Below are 19,284 nucleotides of genomic sequence, written 5' to 3'. Positions count from 1 at the left end.
AGTATTATATCAAGTATTTAAAAACTCAAAACATTTAAAGCTTTCCACAACTATATGTTTTACCGAATTTTACTTAACAAACATTTGGACCCGTTACCCATCAGCTCTGATGCAAACAGACCGGTGATGTCACAGTGTACTGACGTCACAGTGGAGTACTGTACACTTCTACATCACTGTGGCAATGTGAGAATTAAAAGTCAAGGAGGGCAGTAAAACAAAAATTGTAACAGCTGTTAAGTTTCTCTTTTATTATTATTATTATTATTATTATTATTATTATTATTATTAATGCATAAAACAGTCTCTCTTTTTTTGGCCATGCATTTTATCTAAAGAAAACACCAATGATCAGACCTTTATGACTGAAGCATCGTCGAATGAATGAACATAAAATCACTGATCAAAATAGTCTCTCCCTCCTGTGTTTGAATTTATCGGTTTATGAAAGCTGCACGTGCTAAAAAAAAAACAACAACAACAAAAAAACAACAACACTGTTCATAGTATTTCTAATATCGTGGCTCAGGTTGAGGCCGCTACGACATTTTAAATCAGGCAAGATTCTTCAACACTCTGTCGACGTCATTTGGATGCGACACAGGACCCATTTTAACTCACGTGTGTGCATGTCCGTGGTGAAGCGTTCTTTAAAAAAAAAAAAAAAAAACACAGCGCGTAATTGTCCATTAAATTAAGTCTTTGATAAACAAACCACGCGGTCCCTCCAGAATGAGCGCCCAGATCACTTGTGTCGGCTGGGTGAGACGAGGCGTTGCCAAGGGAACCCCTGACAAAGTAAGTTACGTCAACTTTGTTGGGCTAGCTGGCTAAAGTTAGCCGACCGGCGGCTAACCTGTAAACATCTTTTTGTTTTGAAAAGTTTTTCTTTTTCACGAGACACCCAGACTAAACTTTAACCTCATGGACTAAACTATTCGGCCAACTCTGTGCTCCACCTGCAGGTCGAGTTGAGCCAAGAGGAGCTGCAGCGCATCATTACGGAGGCAAAAGAAGAGTTGGGGTAGGAGAGGATTTAAAACAGTCACACACTGGTGTTTCTGGTTCTGTCTAAAACACGTGACACGTGTTTCATTTACATGTGTGTGTGTGTGTGTATAAAAAAAAAGGTTTTATTTATTTTTCTAAATGAACTCAGGGAACTGGCAGCTGAGGAGGAAGAAGAGGATGATGAAGGTTTGCCTCCTGAACAGAATCCTGACAACGTTGCAGCCGATGTTGCTGAAGCTCCAAAGGAGGAAGACGATGAGCTGGCAGAGTACCGCCTGGACAGATATGACGAAGAGGATGCAGGTAAAGGCGGAAGTGTTCGTTTGTGTGTATTTTCACTTTGCTGAGGGACGACCCAGAGGTTTCGGCAGCGGGCGCAGACTCTGAACCTCCGGTTGCCTTCGTACAGACCGACGCCGTGTCCTCTGTTTGTCTGCCTCCAAATTCAGTGACCGCTAACCTCGGTGACAGTCTGGCCGGGCTCACGGTGTTCAGCTGCAATGAAGAGGATCCCTACATCACCCTCAAAGATACGGTGAGTCGCAGTGTGGCTCCTTTTCAATAAAATGTGATTCAACTCATTCATTTAACTCAATCTTTACCTTGAAAATGAGCTTATTGTCTTATTTTTCCCTTCCAGGACCACTATGAGCGAGAAGACTTCCAGATCAAACCCACTGACAACCTCATCCTGGCAGGCAAAGCAGAGAAGGACTGCTGCAATTTGGAGATCTTTGGTGAATACTATCACACATGACATGACAATGACGAGATGACACATAAACACTTCTTGTTTAGACTGCGACTCCCCTTAACTAAGGAAACATTTGACGTGTATTAACTGACTGACTGCTTTCTGTCTTCACAGTTTATAACTCAGAGGAGGACTCTCTGTATGTTCATCATGATATTCTGCTGCCAGCGTACCCGCTGTGTGTGGAGGTGCTGAACTTTGACCCAAACCCTGGAGAAGGATCAGGTGAGACGGCCTCAAGTGCGCTTTCACTCTGATGAACCTCTGAGGCTCCGATAAATGCAGAGTGCTGACCTCATTTTAACGGTCTCACCAGCTCCGTCTGGCAAAAAAAAATGAAATGCATGTCAGTTGATTTTTGTGATTTACTGAAGGTTTAAATAAAGATAATCTTCCGTGTGCGTCCTGTCTGCAGTGAACTACGCCGCTGTGGGCAACATGACTCCTCAGATAGACGTGTGGGATCTGGACGTGGTGGACTGTTTAGAGCCAGTTTTCTCCCTGGGGAGCAAAAAGGCCGCGAAGAAGAAGAAGAAGAAGAGTAAGAAGGTACAAGTGTGATCTGATCAGTGTCTGAGTATGTTACTCAGTAGCCTGTGTGGTGCCTGTGAGGTCTGAAGTTGTGGTGAGACAGTGACTCAGCGATGGATTATTTTTGTATATCATTATTGAGAAAATAAGTTGTTTGGTGACATTTTTGATTGGGAGTCGTTGACATTTTCAGCACCGCGTTATTAATAAACTCTGGTCCTGCGCTCCTACGTTATGTCCTGCTGGTAAATGTCGTTAACACGTTGCCGTGTCTGTTTCCATGGCTACCAGGGGGCAGCAGCCGAGCCTGCGGAGGGGCACACGGACGCAGTGCTGGATTTATCCTGGAACAAGCTGGTCAGGTCGGTACTCTGAGGCCTGGCAGGCATTAGCTTCATTTAGTACAAGAATCAGATCTCAAAATGCACCTAATGCCGCTGGAAACCACAAAAACTTTCTCCAGACCATTTGTGTTAATCCTTATTTAATGTGCAGACACTGCATTGCTCTGCACATGTACGCTCATGCAGCCATGAGTTTTACTGTAAAACAGATACACCTCCTCTTCCTCAGGAATGTGTTGGCCAGTGGATCTGCAGATGAAACCGTTATCTTGTGGGATCTGACTCAAGGCAAACCAGCAACGACTCTGCGCAGACACACTGATAAGGTATTCAGTGAAACAAAACAAATGTAAATCTCTGTTTATATTTGGTGTCACATTCCCAGAATTTTACAGGATCCAGCTTCTGTGAAACAAGACGTTTTATCTTTCAGGTCCAGACGTTGATGTTCCACCCGTTTGAGGCTCAGACTTTGCTGTCAGGATCATATGATAAGTATGTATCATCCAGTAGATTTTATTCTATAGGGTTTGCATTCACAGTTGGTTTGAGGCTCATAATCTCTCTCCACAGGACAGCCGTTCTTTACGACTGCCGCAGTCCGGACACCAGCTACCGGACCTGGAGGTTTAGTGGCCAAGTGGAGCGTCTGGTCTGGAACCACTTCTCACCCTGCAACTTCCTGGTAAGTGCTCCAAACTTCCTGCTGGATTTTTAAAGCAGAAGAGCTGCAGGAAATGTTTTTATGTCAGCGATCAGCAGCTGAGATATAAGATAAGACAATAATGCAAAAGTCAGTGTTTTTAACTTTTATATTTCTGCGTGAACATTGGAGTGTTTGATAGAGGCTTTCGAATTAAAAACGTATTCATTCATCTTTTATTAATTTGTTGCCTGTGTATCATAAAAAATATCAACTGTATCCCAAATCTGTGTGTTAATACCTCTATAACTGAGCAATATCCTCCTGTCTGTTGTGCCACATCCGTCCACAGCTGTTTGAAACTGATGCCTGTGGCTGACGTTCAGGTCGCTTGAGTTTAGGTTACATTTTTACATTGCATATGAGCATGTGGTTTATTTCATTCAACAAGCGTATTTGTTTGAGAGACACACTGTCTTGGAAAATGTTTCTGATATTTTTCATTAGTTAGAGGACGTTCAAAAGCATCAAAGCTCAACCACACTGAAACGCCTCTTTGTCGCTTACATTCCTCCAAAACTATTGTATGTTTTAATGTTGGTATGAATCCAGCTGGTGTGTGTGTGCACTCATTTTGCAACCGACAGACCACAAGCTCAGTGGTTAACTCGACTGTGTGTGTGTGTGTGTGTATATATGTGTGTGTGTGTGTGTGTTTTTCAGGCCAGCACAGAGGATGGTTTTGTCTACTGTCTGGACGCACGCTCAGATAAGCCCGTGTTCACACTGAGGGCACACGATGAAGAAGTGTCAGGTTGGTAGAACTGTGTGTTTGTGTGTGTGTTTGTGTGTTTGTGTGTGTGTGTGTGTGTGTGTGTGTGTGTGGTGGGCGGTGGGCGGTGGGCTGTGTTGGTCATGACTCATTTGGGGAGGATGCGTTAACATTCATACACACCAGGGAAATGTGGGGAAACTGGTGGCGAGCTTGTTTTTCAGTGAGTGTTTGAAACCATATTCGTTCACGACTTCAGAGTCGAACTTTGACAAAAGCCTCATTAGGCTGCACAGAGCAGATCAGCCGGGCAGGAAGTCAGGGACAACAAAGAGAATTCAGTCACCTTTCAAAATAAAAGACCCTGCGGTCGAAATGTGTTCTCCTCCTGCTAACGAGCTCCTGCTATATGTGAAATACAGATATGAAAGAATTATATTGAATGTATCTTTTACCAAAACCGCGCCAACACTGGATTAACTTTGTCTGTAGGGTACAACACAAAGTAGGAGCTAACAACACCAAATAAAACACTGACCGATCAAATTTAATTCACCAGCGTACTCTGCTTTCTCACACCGGAAGTATATAAATCAGCCAATTCAGCAGATCAACAAAATCAGGCAGAGAAAGTTCAAACTGTCGGGGTATGAACTCGTCAGAAGACACAGCCAAACCATGTTGCACCTGCTGCATCATGACGTTCTGGTTTCCTGTCACAGCGCAAACAAAACGCAGGATGAACAGGATATTTGAATTCTCTTGTGGCTCTTATACGGTTATAACGGGAGTGCTCATCTAGATGTGTTATAACTCTGTGATGGAAGGCTGATCTCTCACAGTCTGCACGCTGGGATGAGATTCTGCATTATTTGACCCCGAACAGAAGAAGCGAATAAAGTAAATGTACACAGAACATGTCGGTGAAACCCTGAATATTCCTGCTCCTGTTAAATGTCTTTCTAAGTCAACTTCATGTGTTTCACATCTAAACTCCTGCAGGTTTGGACCTCAGCAGCCAGATTAAAGGATGTTTGGTCACCTCATCAGCTGACAAACACGTTAAGATTTGGGACATTTTAGGCAACAAGCCCAACCTGGTGCACTCACGGGACATGAAAATGGTGAGAACCTGTACAATCTGCTGCAGTTGTGAGGCTTGTGGTTGTTAAAGGTGTTATAATAGCTTCCTGTGGCTCCTGTGAACAGGGCGTGCTGTTCTGTTCCTCATGTTGCCCGGACATGCCCTTCGTCTACGCCTTCGGGGGACAGAAAGAAGGCTTGAGGGTTTGGGATGTGAGCGACGTTGCAGCAGGTACGGTTGATACTCACACACTTGTGTTGCTCGGTGGCCAACGTGTGACTTGCTCCGTGATTAGGGAATAAAACACCGTGCCAGAGCTCTTTTTATGAAGTCAGTTGTGAAGTGAATAATGCTCACGTGTTATTGTGACTGTTTACCTTCAGTGGCCCAGGTGTTCGGCAATCGAGAGCGCTTGGTGGCGAATGCGGGATCGCAGGCGTCCAGCGCTGCAGCCGCACCAGACATGGAAGTCTTCCAGTGACGCTCCTGATGCAACAACAGCTGGTAAACGTGAATAAAGTGAGCTGCCGTGGAAACGCATCAGGCTGCCCCGCTGGTGCTGCCGCCCCCGCAGTGCAGCGGCTGATTCGGATCGGATAAACCTGCACAGAAAGGCCTGACAACGCGCTCGCAGACCAAAAGAAAAGCTTTTCAGCTTTTCTCTCGCCACAAACACCAACACTGACACGAATGAATGAAAATTCAGAGGTGTTTTAAGAAAAGGAGAGCAAAAATGTTTCTTATATTCATATTAGTGAATATTTCCTGGATTTTACGAGTTATTGTTTAAATTGTTCATATTACTTTGGGAGCTGTTCCAGTTTGCCTTTCTCTGTACATTACAAATGTATTAATGCTACAAAGAGTGTTTTCACATGGAGAACATGCAAGAGGCTGATTTACATTGTGATATTGCATACCTGGGTCTCCTGGTAATAACTGATGGTGAAATAAAATATTAAAAGAAGACTGTGTTCCAACATTTTCCCAGTTTAATGAAAAATATTACTCTGTATATTCAATAAAGAAAAGCAGTTTATCAAATTTGTAAATGTTGATTTTTGTGCAATCTGCACTGCGTGCATGCTCCACTTCCCTCAGCTGCACAACATTGTAGTTTTATTTAACGTGGATGAAATGTGATATCAATTGTGTGGAGGTGTCTGATGCTGCTGTACATGTGTTTCAATTCATGTCAGGCTCAGAAAGATTCCCGCAATCCAAACAGCTCAACCCTAATCAAACCGTTTTTTTTTTTTATCTTAACTATAAAAGATGGAATAATTACAGTAGTTATATAATAAGTAATATCTTCACTTTCATCCACTTCAAATTTGAATCTCAGTTGGTGTGTTTTGTATGAAAAAAAAAAAGCCACTTACAGTGATAAACTAAAGTGAGGAGACTGGCTCTTTAGGTTAGGGTGCTAAAATATGGTGTACTTCAAATGATAAACCTTTTCAGTGAACCAAATACTTAGGATAGAACATCTCGTCATATCGGGTAAGAAATGTCAAAACTCGTTTGTGTTTTTACAGAATTTATTTCTAAATATAGACATGTTATCTTGCTTTATTTTATTTGGTGGGTGGGGGTGGCAGGAACTTCTGTGTTAAGGTCGAATACGAAGTGGAACTAGTAAAAGTGAGTCGGATCGCCTCGTCGGAACTATTACAGTGACGCACAGTACAAAAAAACACATAAGCATGGCGTCGGGTCATCTGTGCAAGCTTCACAGCTTCTTAACGCGGCTTTCTGCCGGCTCGAAGCTGCGATGTGTGCAAAGTAAGTTGCGTGGTTTTATTTATTATTTGCCGGAAGTCACGTCTGTTTGACTGAGTTCAGCGGTTGTGAAGGTTAAAACAACTGTTGAAGTTAACGGGTTGTTCACCTTGACAGCAGCTTTGTGTTTTCACTCATATTCGCGCCTCAATATGAACATCTGTATTAACGTTGTGGAAGTTTAGTGAATAACAGTTAAAGTAAAACTGGTCACGTTGAGTTATAATCAGACGTCTGAAATGTGATAATTTGTTTCGTTATGTAATTTTGATTAATTGGTATCTTTGTTTGGTTTTCTGTTGCAGCTTGTTTGGTTCCGGTTCGACTGAAGTCCAGTGTCGAAGCTCCTTCACTTGATGGCCCGAACTGGTGTGTTCATGAATTATTAATAATAATAAATAAAAAAATATCCACCTTTTTGTATGACCATTTTTGTTATTTTAAAAAAAATGCAAAATGCAATTTTATTTACCTGCTTTTTTTTAAATTAATGCATAATATTATTATACTGGATGAAAAATAAACAACAATAATGACAGTAGTTGTAACTCTGAAGCATTTTAAGGTTCCTTGTCTCAGGTTGTGCAGGAGGGGCTCAATGTGGTCACCAATACAGAAGATATAACATAATGATGTTGCTGTATATAAATGGAAATCTGGGGACACACAAAAAAAACAAATCTTATTTTTTGCCTTTATTACAGCTTCCTCCCATCACCTGGTCACAACCTTTTAACATTGATGTTTTTAAATGGGGTTGTTTTAAATCTCTACTTTCTATCCAAACACTCCTCAACTACTGATGTGTTTTAGTATTAGTTTTGTTTTACTTTTCACTTTTTGAGCTTAAGGTGTGCGTGAGGACGAGCACTAAATTACCGCAGAGGGAATAAAGAGTTTTTGAGTGTCAATGTGTCGGAAAATGTCTCATGCCTGCAGTTAGATTGCGTTTGTGTGCGTTTTTATTTTTCACTTTGTTACAAGGTGACTGGGACATTAACCTTCTTACCTCTCGGGTTTAGTGACGTGGACATTGGTGTGACTTCAGACGGTACAACCGTCGTGTGCTACCATCCTACTGTCGACATCCCTTATGAGCTCACGCAGGTAAAAGAGTGCTTTTTACTAGTATCTTAATTATCAGTATGTCTAATTGTCTGATGAGCCTCCATCGAATTGTCTAATTGATGGGCACTTTTTTAAGCAGAGAGAGAGGTCGATGCTGGTTATTTACACGATACAGTTTATTTTTAAAGATGTTTGCCCTGTAAACTGTAAGGTATTAAGAAGTGTTACATTTTAAAACTGATCATGTTAATGTAAAGGAACCTGATTTAATAAAGCTTTCACACGGTGATGTCATTGGAGAACATTGTATATTTAAAAAAAAAAAAACAAGATGGGAATGTGTTAAAGACGCCTCATCACGTCTGTAAATGTTTGCAGCCGATAGAACGACCCAACCCGCTGACCAACCGAGCTGACACCCACGATCAGGTCCTAAAGGCCCACCTCAGCAAGGAGGTGCTGAAGGACAAACAGGGACCCACGATAGAGGAGCTGAGCAAGATGTTTTTCACCACGAAGCACCGCTTTTATCCAGTCGGACAGTAAGTACACAAATAGCACTCGTACTGACGAAGGCCTTTGATGCCGCTGTTGGTAGAATCGGTGCCTTTTTACACAAAGTGGTCTCCTGTTACTAATGAATTGCTGCTGTCTCGAGTTGCCTTTTGGCCGAGTGCCCACTGGGTTCGATATCACTGCCGCAGGAGATGAGCTGTAGACTAACTGCCAAAACTGCTGACAAACCACTGAAGCCTCCTTGGCTGTATCACTGTTATTGATCACACTCGATCTGGTATCTGCTGTGCTGGACGTCAGGCATGAGAAATGTGAAAGAATTTTTTCCTCATTACATTTTAGCAAGGAAGGTTTTACTTGCTTCAAAGCATTGATTTATCTTGCTTGGTAAGCAGCTTGATGATTTTTGGCCTATTAGGCTGAGATCATCGTAATTGTGAATCGATATACGAGAGCTGAAAGAAAATACGTTTGCTCGTCACAGGTCTGTCTGTAGATACTGATCGATATTCTTTCTCCTCTGTTTCACTGCAGGTATCGCATGAGACGCGTGAATAAGAACCCCCCAAAGGACAGATAGCTGAAGACCAAAGTTACCAATCTGCTAATGATACTTGTCTTGTTGTCATAATGTATAATAAACTCGAATATGAACCTGTCTGTCGCTGGTTTTTGCTGCTACAGCGGAGTCATTACTTGGCTTTAAAATATGCACTATCTTTTTCTTTAAACACTTCATGGATTTGCTGCGCTTCATTTTACAGCCTGCAAAAAAAAAAAAAAAAAGTATTCAATAAATATCCTATAACAGATGGACATCATTGCACTGTATTTGGTGCTTCATGGTTTTTTTTATGCATGAATCTGCCATAAAACAATGCTTTCAGGAGAGTGAGTAAGAGCTGGTGGCTGTCAGTGCTCGTTAAAAGCAGTATGAAGAAGTGATTATGCAGCTAAATGTAAAAACATCTTGTGCTTGGAACTAGAGTGATAAAAAAACAAAACGGGCATATTAGATTTGAACAAACCACAAGACATGAATGAAAGCGAAGACGTTTAACTGAACCTGCCGGAAAGAAACTTTCAAGCTGTTTGTCCTTGTCGAGATCGGTGAAGGTCCTCCACATCACAACAGGTTTAATCCTGTGCAGCTGCGATGTAATTCAAAACTGTTGCTTGTGATTGGCTCACCATATTGGATCTTCTAGCCTGTGAGCGGGATGCTCCTTTTTGTGCATTTGTGAGACATTCACTGTCAGGCTAGTAGGTCCTCTAAAAAGGATATAGACACAACTCGGCTTGTATCAAAGTCAAGTCCTCCAATGTAAGTAAATCGGCCCGCCACCAGAAAAATACACCAACCTGACTGACAGCTCCATAAAATTATATTTCAAAGTGATTTCTTCTTTGTATGCAGCTCAAACACATTGTATTCTCCCCATGCAGATTGTTTTGTCTATCCAAAGAAATCACGTATCCAGGAGTGACTTTAGATATTTAGATTCTTTATCCTTTGTCCAATACACATGAAAGCCCTCGTCTCATCATCATGGAGTCAGTCAGGCATTAGATGAGGAGACAGAAGACTCTGGGATCCTCAGAGGAAATGTGGAAAGTTCTCCAGGATGTTGGGAATTATCAACTTTACAAGTACCTTTAAAACAGGTCAAGAAATGGCGCTCTTGCAGGTAAAGGGCGATCATGACAAATATTGATATAAGTTTTTCTCTTGTTTAAATGGAATGAATAAAATTATAGAAATATGAATTATGTTATTCATGAATTTACTTTTGCCCCGTACTGCTGCTCTTCATGCCACATTTTTATGTATCATGAAAAAGAGCTCAATGTTTGACAATAATTAAAACATCTACCACAGAGACAAAAAACAGAAAGCAAGACTTTTAATTCTTAGTTCATCTGACATTTCATTTTATTTATAAGAATACATTTTTACTATCTGTTTATGTATGTACTACATCAGTATAAATGGATGACAGGGTTAAATATTAAAAAGGGTAACATATTAAACATAACCTTACGAATTGTAAGGTCAAATATAAAGTTTAGTTGTGTATACTTTTGACTGTTGTGTCATCCCAGAACTTGCCAAAATCATTACGACATAAAAAAATAAAAAAAAATAAACAAATAAACGTTTTCCATTAAAATCACAACATCTAAATAAATAAAATGTATTTGAAAACATTTTTGATGCTTTGACATTGACAAGATATCTGAAATCTGACCAAAATGTCGTATTTATATTTCTACTTTTTTTTTTACTTTACTCCTATATATATATAAAAATATATATATATTATTTTTTTAAATTTTTTTTTAAGTGTATTTATTATCTCCTGACGTCATCCGAAGCCACCGGAAGAGAGTTATCTGTCCCCGCCCCGGCAGCTCAGTCAGTCCGACCTGAAGAGAAGGCGAGTCCACGGCTAAAAATATAATAGCTAACACAAGATGGCCGGTTTGCCTCGTAGGATTATAAAGGTACACCTGACACCGCACCGTGTGTGTATATCTGACGAGGCTGCGTGTCGGTATCGTGGAGGTTGTTTTTTTTTGGTGGTTTGACACTTTACGACCATTTGTCGCGCGGGGCTCTGACGTTAGCGCAGCTCGCGCTGTTAGCTCTCGTTAGCTCGCCGACCCGAGTCAAAGTGTTTTGTTTGCCACTTCCGTTCACTCCCTTCTCCTCTCGGCTCCGGGCTCACTTATCGTTACGAGCCGATTTGTCCTCGCCTCGCTTTTTATTTGTAGTTTTCGCTTCGTCGTTTTTTTTTTTTTTCAAGCACGAATGAATAAATGGGAGACGGAAGTTTTTGTCGTCATATGAATGGATTCGTTTTTTTTTTTTTTTTGTCGTGGGGAGGAGGAGGAAGCTAAAGGCTAACGAGCTGGTTAGCTCCGCTGGTTCGTAACACATGTCGGTCGCTGGTGTGAAACGTTTCTCTTTGTGGTCCGGGATCGTGTAGACGGACCCAAACGGAGCGAAGCTATTAGTATGGATGTATATTTGTTTTGGGGGTGGGACGGGGGGACGTAAGGCCTGTTGCGCTGCGGTCCTCCTTCCCCCTGAACCGGCCAGGCCCGGACGGACGGACGGACTGACGGCAGTGGGCGCGATCAGCTCTTTTTTTTTTTTTTTTTTTTTTTTTTTTTTTTTTTTTTCCGCCACATCTCGCAGCTATTTCTCAGGTTTGACAGGTTTTGACACCCAGTGACTAAAAAAACAACACGAGCCAGCTTCTCCCAAAACAACCTTTTATCTTGTTTTACACTCACATCGGGGAGGTAGTTGTATTAAATTCAGGAGTTTTCCTTCCTGTTGATTGCAAATGTTTTTGCTGCACCTGCTTGAGCAAATGAAATAAGAACAAAAAAAATATTCCACTTCCTTATTTTGTTTTTTCGTCTTCTGGTTTCGGTTATCCCGTGGTGTCGCACTATGCTGGTGGTGGACGGTAAAGCTGAGAAGATGGCACGTCTTTTTTATTGTTAATACAATTTATGCACACAAAATAAACTGGAACAATTAGTTAACTGGTAATAAAAAAAAAAAAAAAAAAAAAGGTTATAACAGTCAATTTAAGGTATTATCAGATTGACCAGGGCTCAGCGATGTGGACAGAAAAACAATATCTTTGATATTCATATTGTAGTGATGACTAGAAGTGCTTTCGCAAAGTATTTACACCGGGTTTTTGTTAAATAATCATCAGTAATGTGGATATAATGAGTAAGTTGATTTAGGCAAATAATAGCACCGCTAGAAAAGTGTGCAGTTTATAAAATGACATCACTTCAAAGAGACCATATGACAATATCTTAGATCTAAGATGACATTTTATTTCATACCATAATACTAATAATAGACTTGTAATTTGGATAGCTCCATTCATTTCTTTAAGTGAGATTATTTCCTGGTTTATTTACTTGTTTGTTGCTGTAACTTTGTTTTTTTGTACATTATGTCAGACACAGTAAGCTATTTGAAGACTTTTCTCTTTTTTTTCGCTCAGAAATCATGAGCGAACTTTTGACAGATTTTAGACCAATCAGTGAGGAGAGTAATTGAGAAAGGAATTGGCAGATAATTTGATGAAGCCCTGAAGTGATTGATATCTGTGAAGATTCTCCTTTTTTTTTTTTTTACCAGGTCTCGGTCGGTCTAAATGTTATTTAAAGACTGAATTGATTGTTTTCCACAAATTAGCAGTTTGGTTCAGCGGGAATTCCTTTGCACACTTGTAGTGATCCGTCCTCCGGCTACCTTTTTTATTTTTTTTTTTACTTTTTTTGTGTTCGACAACAGCTTGTGGATTGTTTCCATGTCGGTATGTGGGTGAGGTTGAAAGTGTGCGTGACTAACCAGGGTGAAGTTGTATGTGCTCATCTGAAAGTCTGTTGTCTGCTGACTCGCCCACAGTTCGTCCTACAGCGCTGTTGTGTTTTCGTATTATTCATAAATGTCAACAGCACTGTTGTGTGTTTCTCATTGTGACCACACTCAGGAGACACAGCGGTTGATGGCAGAGCCCGTCCCAGGGATCACGGCTACGCCCGACGAAGGGAACGCGCGCTACTTCCACGTGGTCATCGCGGGGCCTCAAGACTCTCCTTTTGAAGGAGGCACATTTAAACTTGAACTATTTCTTCCAGAAGAGTATCCCATGGCAGCTCCCAAAGTGCGATTCATGACCAAAATCTATCACCCCAATGTCGACAAACTGGGAAGAATATGTTTAGACATTTTGAAAGGTGAGAAAACGCATCAAACACATTCAGTTTGAAGAATTGTGAATCTGTGCACGTCATTTGTTCCCGGTTGACATTGTAGTCGACTCACACTGACAGAATCCTGCAGGCCTGTAAACCAGCATTTCTTTTGCTTGGTTTGTAAAACTAAAAAGCGTCATAAACAGACGAAGCTGCAGTAAACAACTAAAACTCGCATTACTGGCTTTTATATCTTTATGACAGTCACAGCCTGTCAATTTGTTCACGAGCAACTCCCTAATAAAACTGTATTTTACATGTTCTTGCTTCACCAAACACTCCTTTACATTGGCCTTCTGGTGTTTTATACGCTTGAGTAGCGCAATATTATTTTTATCACGCTGTTTTGATTCTCAAAAGCACTGTGTCAATGTTTAATTGCAGAGATTTGTTGCAGACCGTGGTTGATTTTGTGTTGTGTTTTAACCCCCAACCATTAAATAGGAACAATGCAAACGGAGGCAGGAAGTAGAAAACTATGACAGTCTCCCTAAAGTTAGATTTGAATAAAAATACAATATAACACCTTGCCGGACCGTTCGATTTAATGTTGATGTTGAAAATATTTCTTCTTCGCATCTTAGGTGGTGCAGTTTTGTAGGAATATGACATTTTTATATTGTGGATGTAATCAACATCCAGATAGGGAAATTAGAGGTTCAAACGTTATTGCTAATTACTCGCATTACACCGGCAAGATATAATATGGATAATACATGGATTACGCCTTTTCTTCGCCACGTGTAGATGTACCTTCTCAGCAACTTATGCACTCAACGGTTGGCTCACATTTGACTTGACGGGTCGACACAAGTCAAGAGACTTTCACACGCAAACATACACACCAGCATTGTGAGGCACCGAGTCACAGATGGAGTTTTATTGTCACAGCCGGAGAAGAAATTAGAAATGGCTGAAAAGCAGCCGCTTCTATTTGCACAAAGCCTCTGTAAGCACGTAATAACAGCCATTAAATCAAGTTTTGAGGTAAACAAACTCAAGTCAATGTTTGTTTGGAGAGTGCGGCTCAGAGTTTGCCAAACATTGAGTTGAAGTCTGGAAAAAGGATTTCACAGCCGTTTCTGATCAGTTTTAGTGCTCATCTGATGTTTCCCCCGTTTTCCATGACTAACTTTTTGTTTATTTCTCTCTCGCTCTCTCTCTCTCTCTGCATCTCTTTCTGAACTTCTCGCAGACAAGTGGTCTCCAGCCCTGCAGATCCGTACAGTGTTGCTATCTATCCAGGCGTTATTAAGTGCTCCCAATCCAGATGATCCCCTGGCAAATGACGTCGCAGAGCAGTGGAAGAAAAACGAAAGCCATGCCATTGAGACAGGTGAGGAGTCGACTGATGTTTTTCCTTTAAGCCTTCAGGACCAGCTGCGCTAATCTCGCCACAGGTGGTCGCAGATGGCAGCAAACGTCGGCCGAGTTCAGACCTCCCGACTCGCCTCCCGGAGGCGTTACAAATTACACCGAATGATTCAAAGATCTGGTGTCACTTTGTCAGCGGCGGTTTTCCCGGGTGGAGAAGAATAACAACTGCAAAACAACCCGGTCAGCAACTTTGTGGGGTGGACCAAGCTGGGAACATAATCTGGCTGTAGATGCAGACAAATAATGTAATTCTCAAGGTTGTTGATCGTCAGACACAACAGCCGACTGAAGACTTTTCTTCAGCTAGATTTCCGATCCTTCCACCATTTTGGGAAAATCATAGTGTGTCTGTTCGAGTAAAGAAAAGGCTCAAGTGATCATAAAGTTTTGTTTCCCGACTCAGAGGAAATGAAATTCAGAGGCCACTTTGACGGCATAAATACAAGGAGATATTTATAACTGTCATATTATAACAGCAGATTTTTTTTTTTTTTGTACCGATTCAAAACTAACTGAATAATGGAGTTTCACTCTAAAAATCAGGCTCAGAATCAATATCTATGTCTGGTAATCCATCATAACATAGTTATTTTTTCATAGTTTCTCTTTTAGTTTCCTAGAAATGCTTTTGACTCAAACTAGAATTACTGAACGAAAACATCATTTAAATATTGTCTCTTTCATACTTGAATGTTCAAAGAAGCTAAAATTAGTCTGCAGGCTTGTGGTGCGTTCAGGTTTAGTCTTGTTTTAGGACGGTTATCAGTGGTCCACCCCCCCCCCCCCCCCTCCCCAAACGTGTTAAATAGTTTTTTTTATGACTATGTTTGTCCATCACAGTTTCTGCGGGTTCAACTTGATGTTTCTAGATTGCTTGTTTTGTTCCAACAAAGAGTCCAGACTAAACCGGAAAGAAACGACGCATCGAATTTGCATAACTTATCGAATTTACGTGCACCAGTTTCATCTAAGATTAGTGGGAGCGATTTGTTGTCAATGATGGTGGAACTAGTTTCTCTCCTCTGCTCTTGGCGAGTTTGATGAAGGGCGCACGCACGCACACACACACACACACACACACACACACACACACACACACACACACACACACACACACACACACACACACACACACGGGCGGAGCAGAGCAGAGGGAGACAGGTGAAGTGAAGATAGCGGTAGTCGAAGTAACGACGACTACCTGCATGACGTTCCTTTTTAGTGCAACAGAAGTGCGATAAAACCCATCAAGGTGAATTTATCAGTGGACAGACGTCGACCCAAACGCCTGAAACTCGGGACTCCCCGCCCTGATAATGGCGAGAGGATGCAGACGTCAGAAGCTCTTGCGCTGATCGTGCCGGTAGTCCCGACTCGGAGCTCCAGCAGCTCTCCGGCTGATACAGCTTGCAGCCACGACGAGAGCAGGAAGCCGGCTTTGATTCATCTCCGCTGTCGGAGAGGGGGAAAAAAAAAAAAACAACTCCTGCGTCCACGAGACCCACGTTGGTGAGGTTAGGGTGCAAGGGTAAATAACATGTTTGTTTGTACACGTCTAGCAACCCGCGGCAAAGTGGGGTTAGAAAGCTAGAATGCGCATTTTCAGCAATTTTACAGTGAAAGCCAACAAACGTTCTTGTTCGAGCTTCCTGGAAATTTACCATTGTGAAAAAGTGAATATTTTTTGGGAACAAAACAAGCAGTTTGGAAAATGTCAGCTCGGCCCCGGGAAAACGGTTTTATTTAAGATCCTATTAATTAGTTGATAAATAACATAAATAATACTAGGAGGTTGGACATTTTTTTCCTTGATAAGCTTAATAATAATAATCCATCGTCAAATTTATGCTCTCAATTCATTATTTTGATTCAGTATTTGAAATCCTGGCACACGTCAGTTCCTGTCGGCTGCCTCTCGATGCGAGACTTTGTTGCTTCGTTTTCCTTTTGTGTGAATTTGATTTCCTTCCTGTCCCTCCGCTCGGCCCGTCACTCCCAACGCAAACCGTGTCGTGTTTGTCTCCTCCGCAGCCCGAACATGGACCAGGCTCTACGCGGGCAACTCTGAAGTATAGAAGAAGAGAGACGAGGCGTCTGAATGTGATCCACAAAATGTACTCCTATTCTGTCAACATTTGAATTTAACGGACACAAAAAAAAAAAAAAAAAAAAAAAAAAGAAGAAGAAAAAGAGAAAAAAAAAAAGATTATAAGTCCAAATCTATTTGAAAGAAATGACAAGATTTACTGCTGCAGACCTCTGGGTGACTTATTTTCCTCTCTAAGACGCGTTAAATGTGTTAGCCTTTTTTTTTTCTTTTTTTTTTCTTCCCCCCCCCCCCTGTGTTGCTATTTAAATGCATGGACAGAGAATGACACCCTCCCCACTACAGTCTTAAATATCACATGCAATACGTTGTCCTGAACTAGGCACATGCTGGTACGTCTGCAAAAGTATACATGCATTAAAGCTGTCCTTCTTTTAACACACGCATTATTTGTCAACACATCTGTACGTCATTTTTATTTTTGAGAGACACGTCCTGTTATCTCAGCACGTGGAGTCGGGCCGTCGGCTTCCCCACTAAACAGACAAAAAAAAAATATGACTGATGAGGTTTCCCTTTGCTGATTTTTTTTTTTTTCGGGTGGGGAGGGGAGTCAAATTAGATCACGTTAAAGGTGATCTTATCTGTAAAGCTTGACATGAAAACAAGTAGGGGAAAAAAAAAAAAAAACATCCTCAAAGTCTTCATCAGTCCCACATAAACTTTAACTTCACGAACATGACGATCTGAATAAAAACCAGCTGTCTGAATGAGGGACGTTAAAGCCAACAATTTTTTTTACTGTAAAAAGAATTTGACAACACCCAGAAAAGCACCTGACAAATTTGCCATCTAAAAGCATATAGATGATGGTTAGTGTTCATTTGTGGCCCCTGCAGATGTAGTTTTTTTTTTTTTTTTAATCTCTATTTAATATTTACATCTTAACATTGGTCTTAGGTTGATAGAGAAGACAGATTACTGTGTGACGCCATCTAGGTGAGGAATGTGCTTCTATTATGTTGCAAATGTGTTCAGTAGTGATGTGAAATGTTGCTGTAGTTACTTATATTTCAACATTTTCAGTCTTGAGAAACTGGATGTTTGTTTCATACACTTATTATTATTATTTGTTTTTCTCAGTGACCAGTGGGACAGTTTGGGGAGGGTGAGAAGAGTACTTCCACATGCTTAAAAAAAAAAAAAAGTAATTCCCAACACATTCAGACGGGCAGAAATGACAAACACTCATTGTGTGGAAAAGGAGGTGTGTTGAAAATGACTTTTTTTTTTTTTTTTTAAGAGTGTAGAAAGTTATCTTTTATTTTTTTCTTTCTTTTTTTTTTTTTAAACTGTCTGTCCATGCTATCTATGTTTCTCTTATTTTATTTTCAGTGTTGCTCCATTAAAGAAGAAGAAGAAAAAAAAAAAAAGGCATGTACCACAACCAAACTGATGTGAGGACAGTTCAGACTAGTCATCGTCTTGGGTGTTTTGTCGGAGGGTTTTTCTTGAAAGGGAAAGTTGTGAGGAGGTTTTTTTTTTTTGTCGTCGGTAACAAAAGTTGTTCCGCCTCGGTTAATCTTTCTGTGATCTGTGATAATTATTCAAAGTGCATTTAATCGATTCCTGAGGGGAAATTGGGTCATTGTGGTAGCAGGAAAAATGAGAAATAAAAAACATATTCAACATTAAAGGTGTTATCACGCCGCTATGGATTTTGTATTAACCGATTAGGAAAAAAAAAAAAAATCTAAATCAAACACGTGAAACCTCGTGTCAAACTTTTTTTGAATCGGACTTCTAAAAATCCTTAAACTTTCCTTTTTTAATAGATGCTGTATCGCCGGGATCAGATCAGGACTTTAAAGGCTTGCTGCCACATACTTAGACTCTACCACCATATAGCTTCAGTCTGGCTCATCCGAGAGAGGGCTGATGTTCTCGTAAAGCTTATTTCTCGTCTTTTCTTTCTTTGGTGCTTCTCTTTTCTCGCTCTTCGCCGGATTATCGCAGGCTCGGTGTTGCTTAGATTCGTTTGTGTCCCGTCGTCGCCCAGAAATATTAACTGTTTCTAACTTGCTGTATTTAGTCTGGAAGATGGAGCACGGCTTAAAACACGGTTAATTTATTGTCTCCCCCCCCCCCCCCCCCCCCCCCCCCCCCCCCCCCCCCCCGCTCCCTCCCCCTGAGGGACTTTGACAGTTAACCTAAACCCAGAAAAAGTCACTCACTGGATTTTTGAAGCATATAGATCAAACGATACTGAGAGATCAAACTCTTAATTAATCAGCTCCCCGTGTGTAAAGAATAAAACAAAAGAGTTCTGTCGGTAATTTCAGCACATTTGCATACATGGCTCTTCAAACACTCTGTAAATAAACTGAGTTGAGTAAGTAAGAGGAGTCTCCTCTGTTTTATGATGTTGTGGATGTGTGAAAGGTGAAACGTTTATCGTAGTGATAGTGTCATCAGTTTCACCCTTTACGTGCCCCTTAATGAATTCGCACTGAGAAAGCATCTTCCTTTTCAGTCCGTACGCTGCGACAGCTTCTTCTCCT

The 19,284-nt window shown here is 41.1% G+C and overlaps 3 protein-coding genes across 4 annotated transcripts; all 3 read left to right on the top strand.

The window, feature by feature from the left end:
• The first annotated feature begins 595 nt into the window (after positions 1 to 595).
• pwp1 (PWP1 homolog, endonuclein) lies at positions 596 to 6,183 on the top strand. Its single transcript, XM_069156751.1, has 15 exons — positions 596 to 798; positions 966 to 1,024; positions 1,160 to 1,314; positions 1,461 to 1,546; positions 1,652 to 1,748; positions 1,880 to 1,990; positions 2,181 to 2,314; positions 2,588 to 2,658; positions 2,870 to 2,966; positions 3,074 to 3,135; positions 3,214 to 3,325; positions 4,007 to 4,097; positions 5,058 to 5,179; positions 5,265 to 5,370; positions 5,523 to 6,183. Exons 1-15 carry the CDS (start codon positions 733 to 735, stop codon positions 5,618 to 5,620), a joined length of 1,467 nt encoding a protein of 488 aa, XP_069012852.1. The 5' UTR covers positions 596 to 732; the 3' UTR covers positions 5,621 to 6,183.
• Positions 6,184 to 6,825: 642 nt separating this feature from the next.
• Positions 6,826 to 9,194, top strand: mrpl42 (mitochondrial ribosomal protein L42). Its single transcript, XM_069156962.1, has 5 exons — positions 6,826 to 6,924; positions 7,227 to 7,290; positions 7,944 to 8,028; positions 8,368 to 8,531; positions 9,040 to 9,194. Exons 1-5 carry the CDS (start codon positions 6,846 to 6,848, stop codon positions 9,083 to 9,085), a joined length of 438 nt encoding a protein of 145 aa, XP_069013063.1. The 5' UTR covers positions 6,826 to 6,845; the 3' UTR covers positions 9,086 to 9,194.
• Positions 9,195 to 10,901: 1,707 nt separating this feature from the next.
• Positions 10,902 to 18,419, top strand: ube2nb (ubiquitin-conjugating enzyme E2Nb). 2 transcript variants are annotated; one of them, XM_069156750.1, is made up of 4 exons: positions 10,902 to 11,010; positions 13,035 to 13,281; positions 14,495 to 14,635; positions 16,708 to 18,419. In XM_069156750.1, exons 1-4 carry the CDS (start codon positions 10,981 to 10,983, stop codon positions 16,749 to 16,751), a joined length of 462 nt encoding a protein of 153 aa, XP_069012851.1. In that variant the 5' UTR covers positions 10,902 to 10,980; the 3' UTR covers positions 16,752 to 18,419. The 2 variants fall into 2 exon arrangements, with proteins under 2 accessions (XP_069012851.1, XP_069012850.1); XM_069156749.1 differs by lacking the exon at positions 10,902 to 11,010 and adding an exon at positions 11,839 to 12,001.
• The last annotated feature ends 865 nt before the right edge of the window (positions 18,420 to 19,284 follow it).

This window comes from Embiotoca jacksoni, unplaced genomic scaffold, assembly GCF_022577435.1.
Source record: "Embiotoca jacksoni isolate LCO1_2020_lvr unplaced genomic scaffold, fEmbJac1.0.p SCAF_21, whole genome shotgun sequence".
In the NCBI taxonomy this organism is placed as follows: Eukaryota; Metazoa; Chordata; class Actinopteri; family Embiotocidae; genus Embiotoca; species Embiotoca jacksoni.
This window is presented reverse-complemented; position numbering and strand designations above follow the sequence as displayed.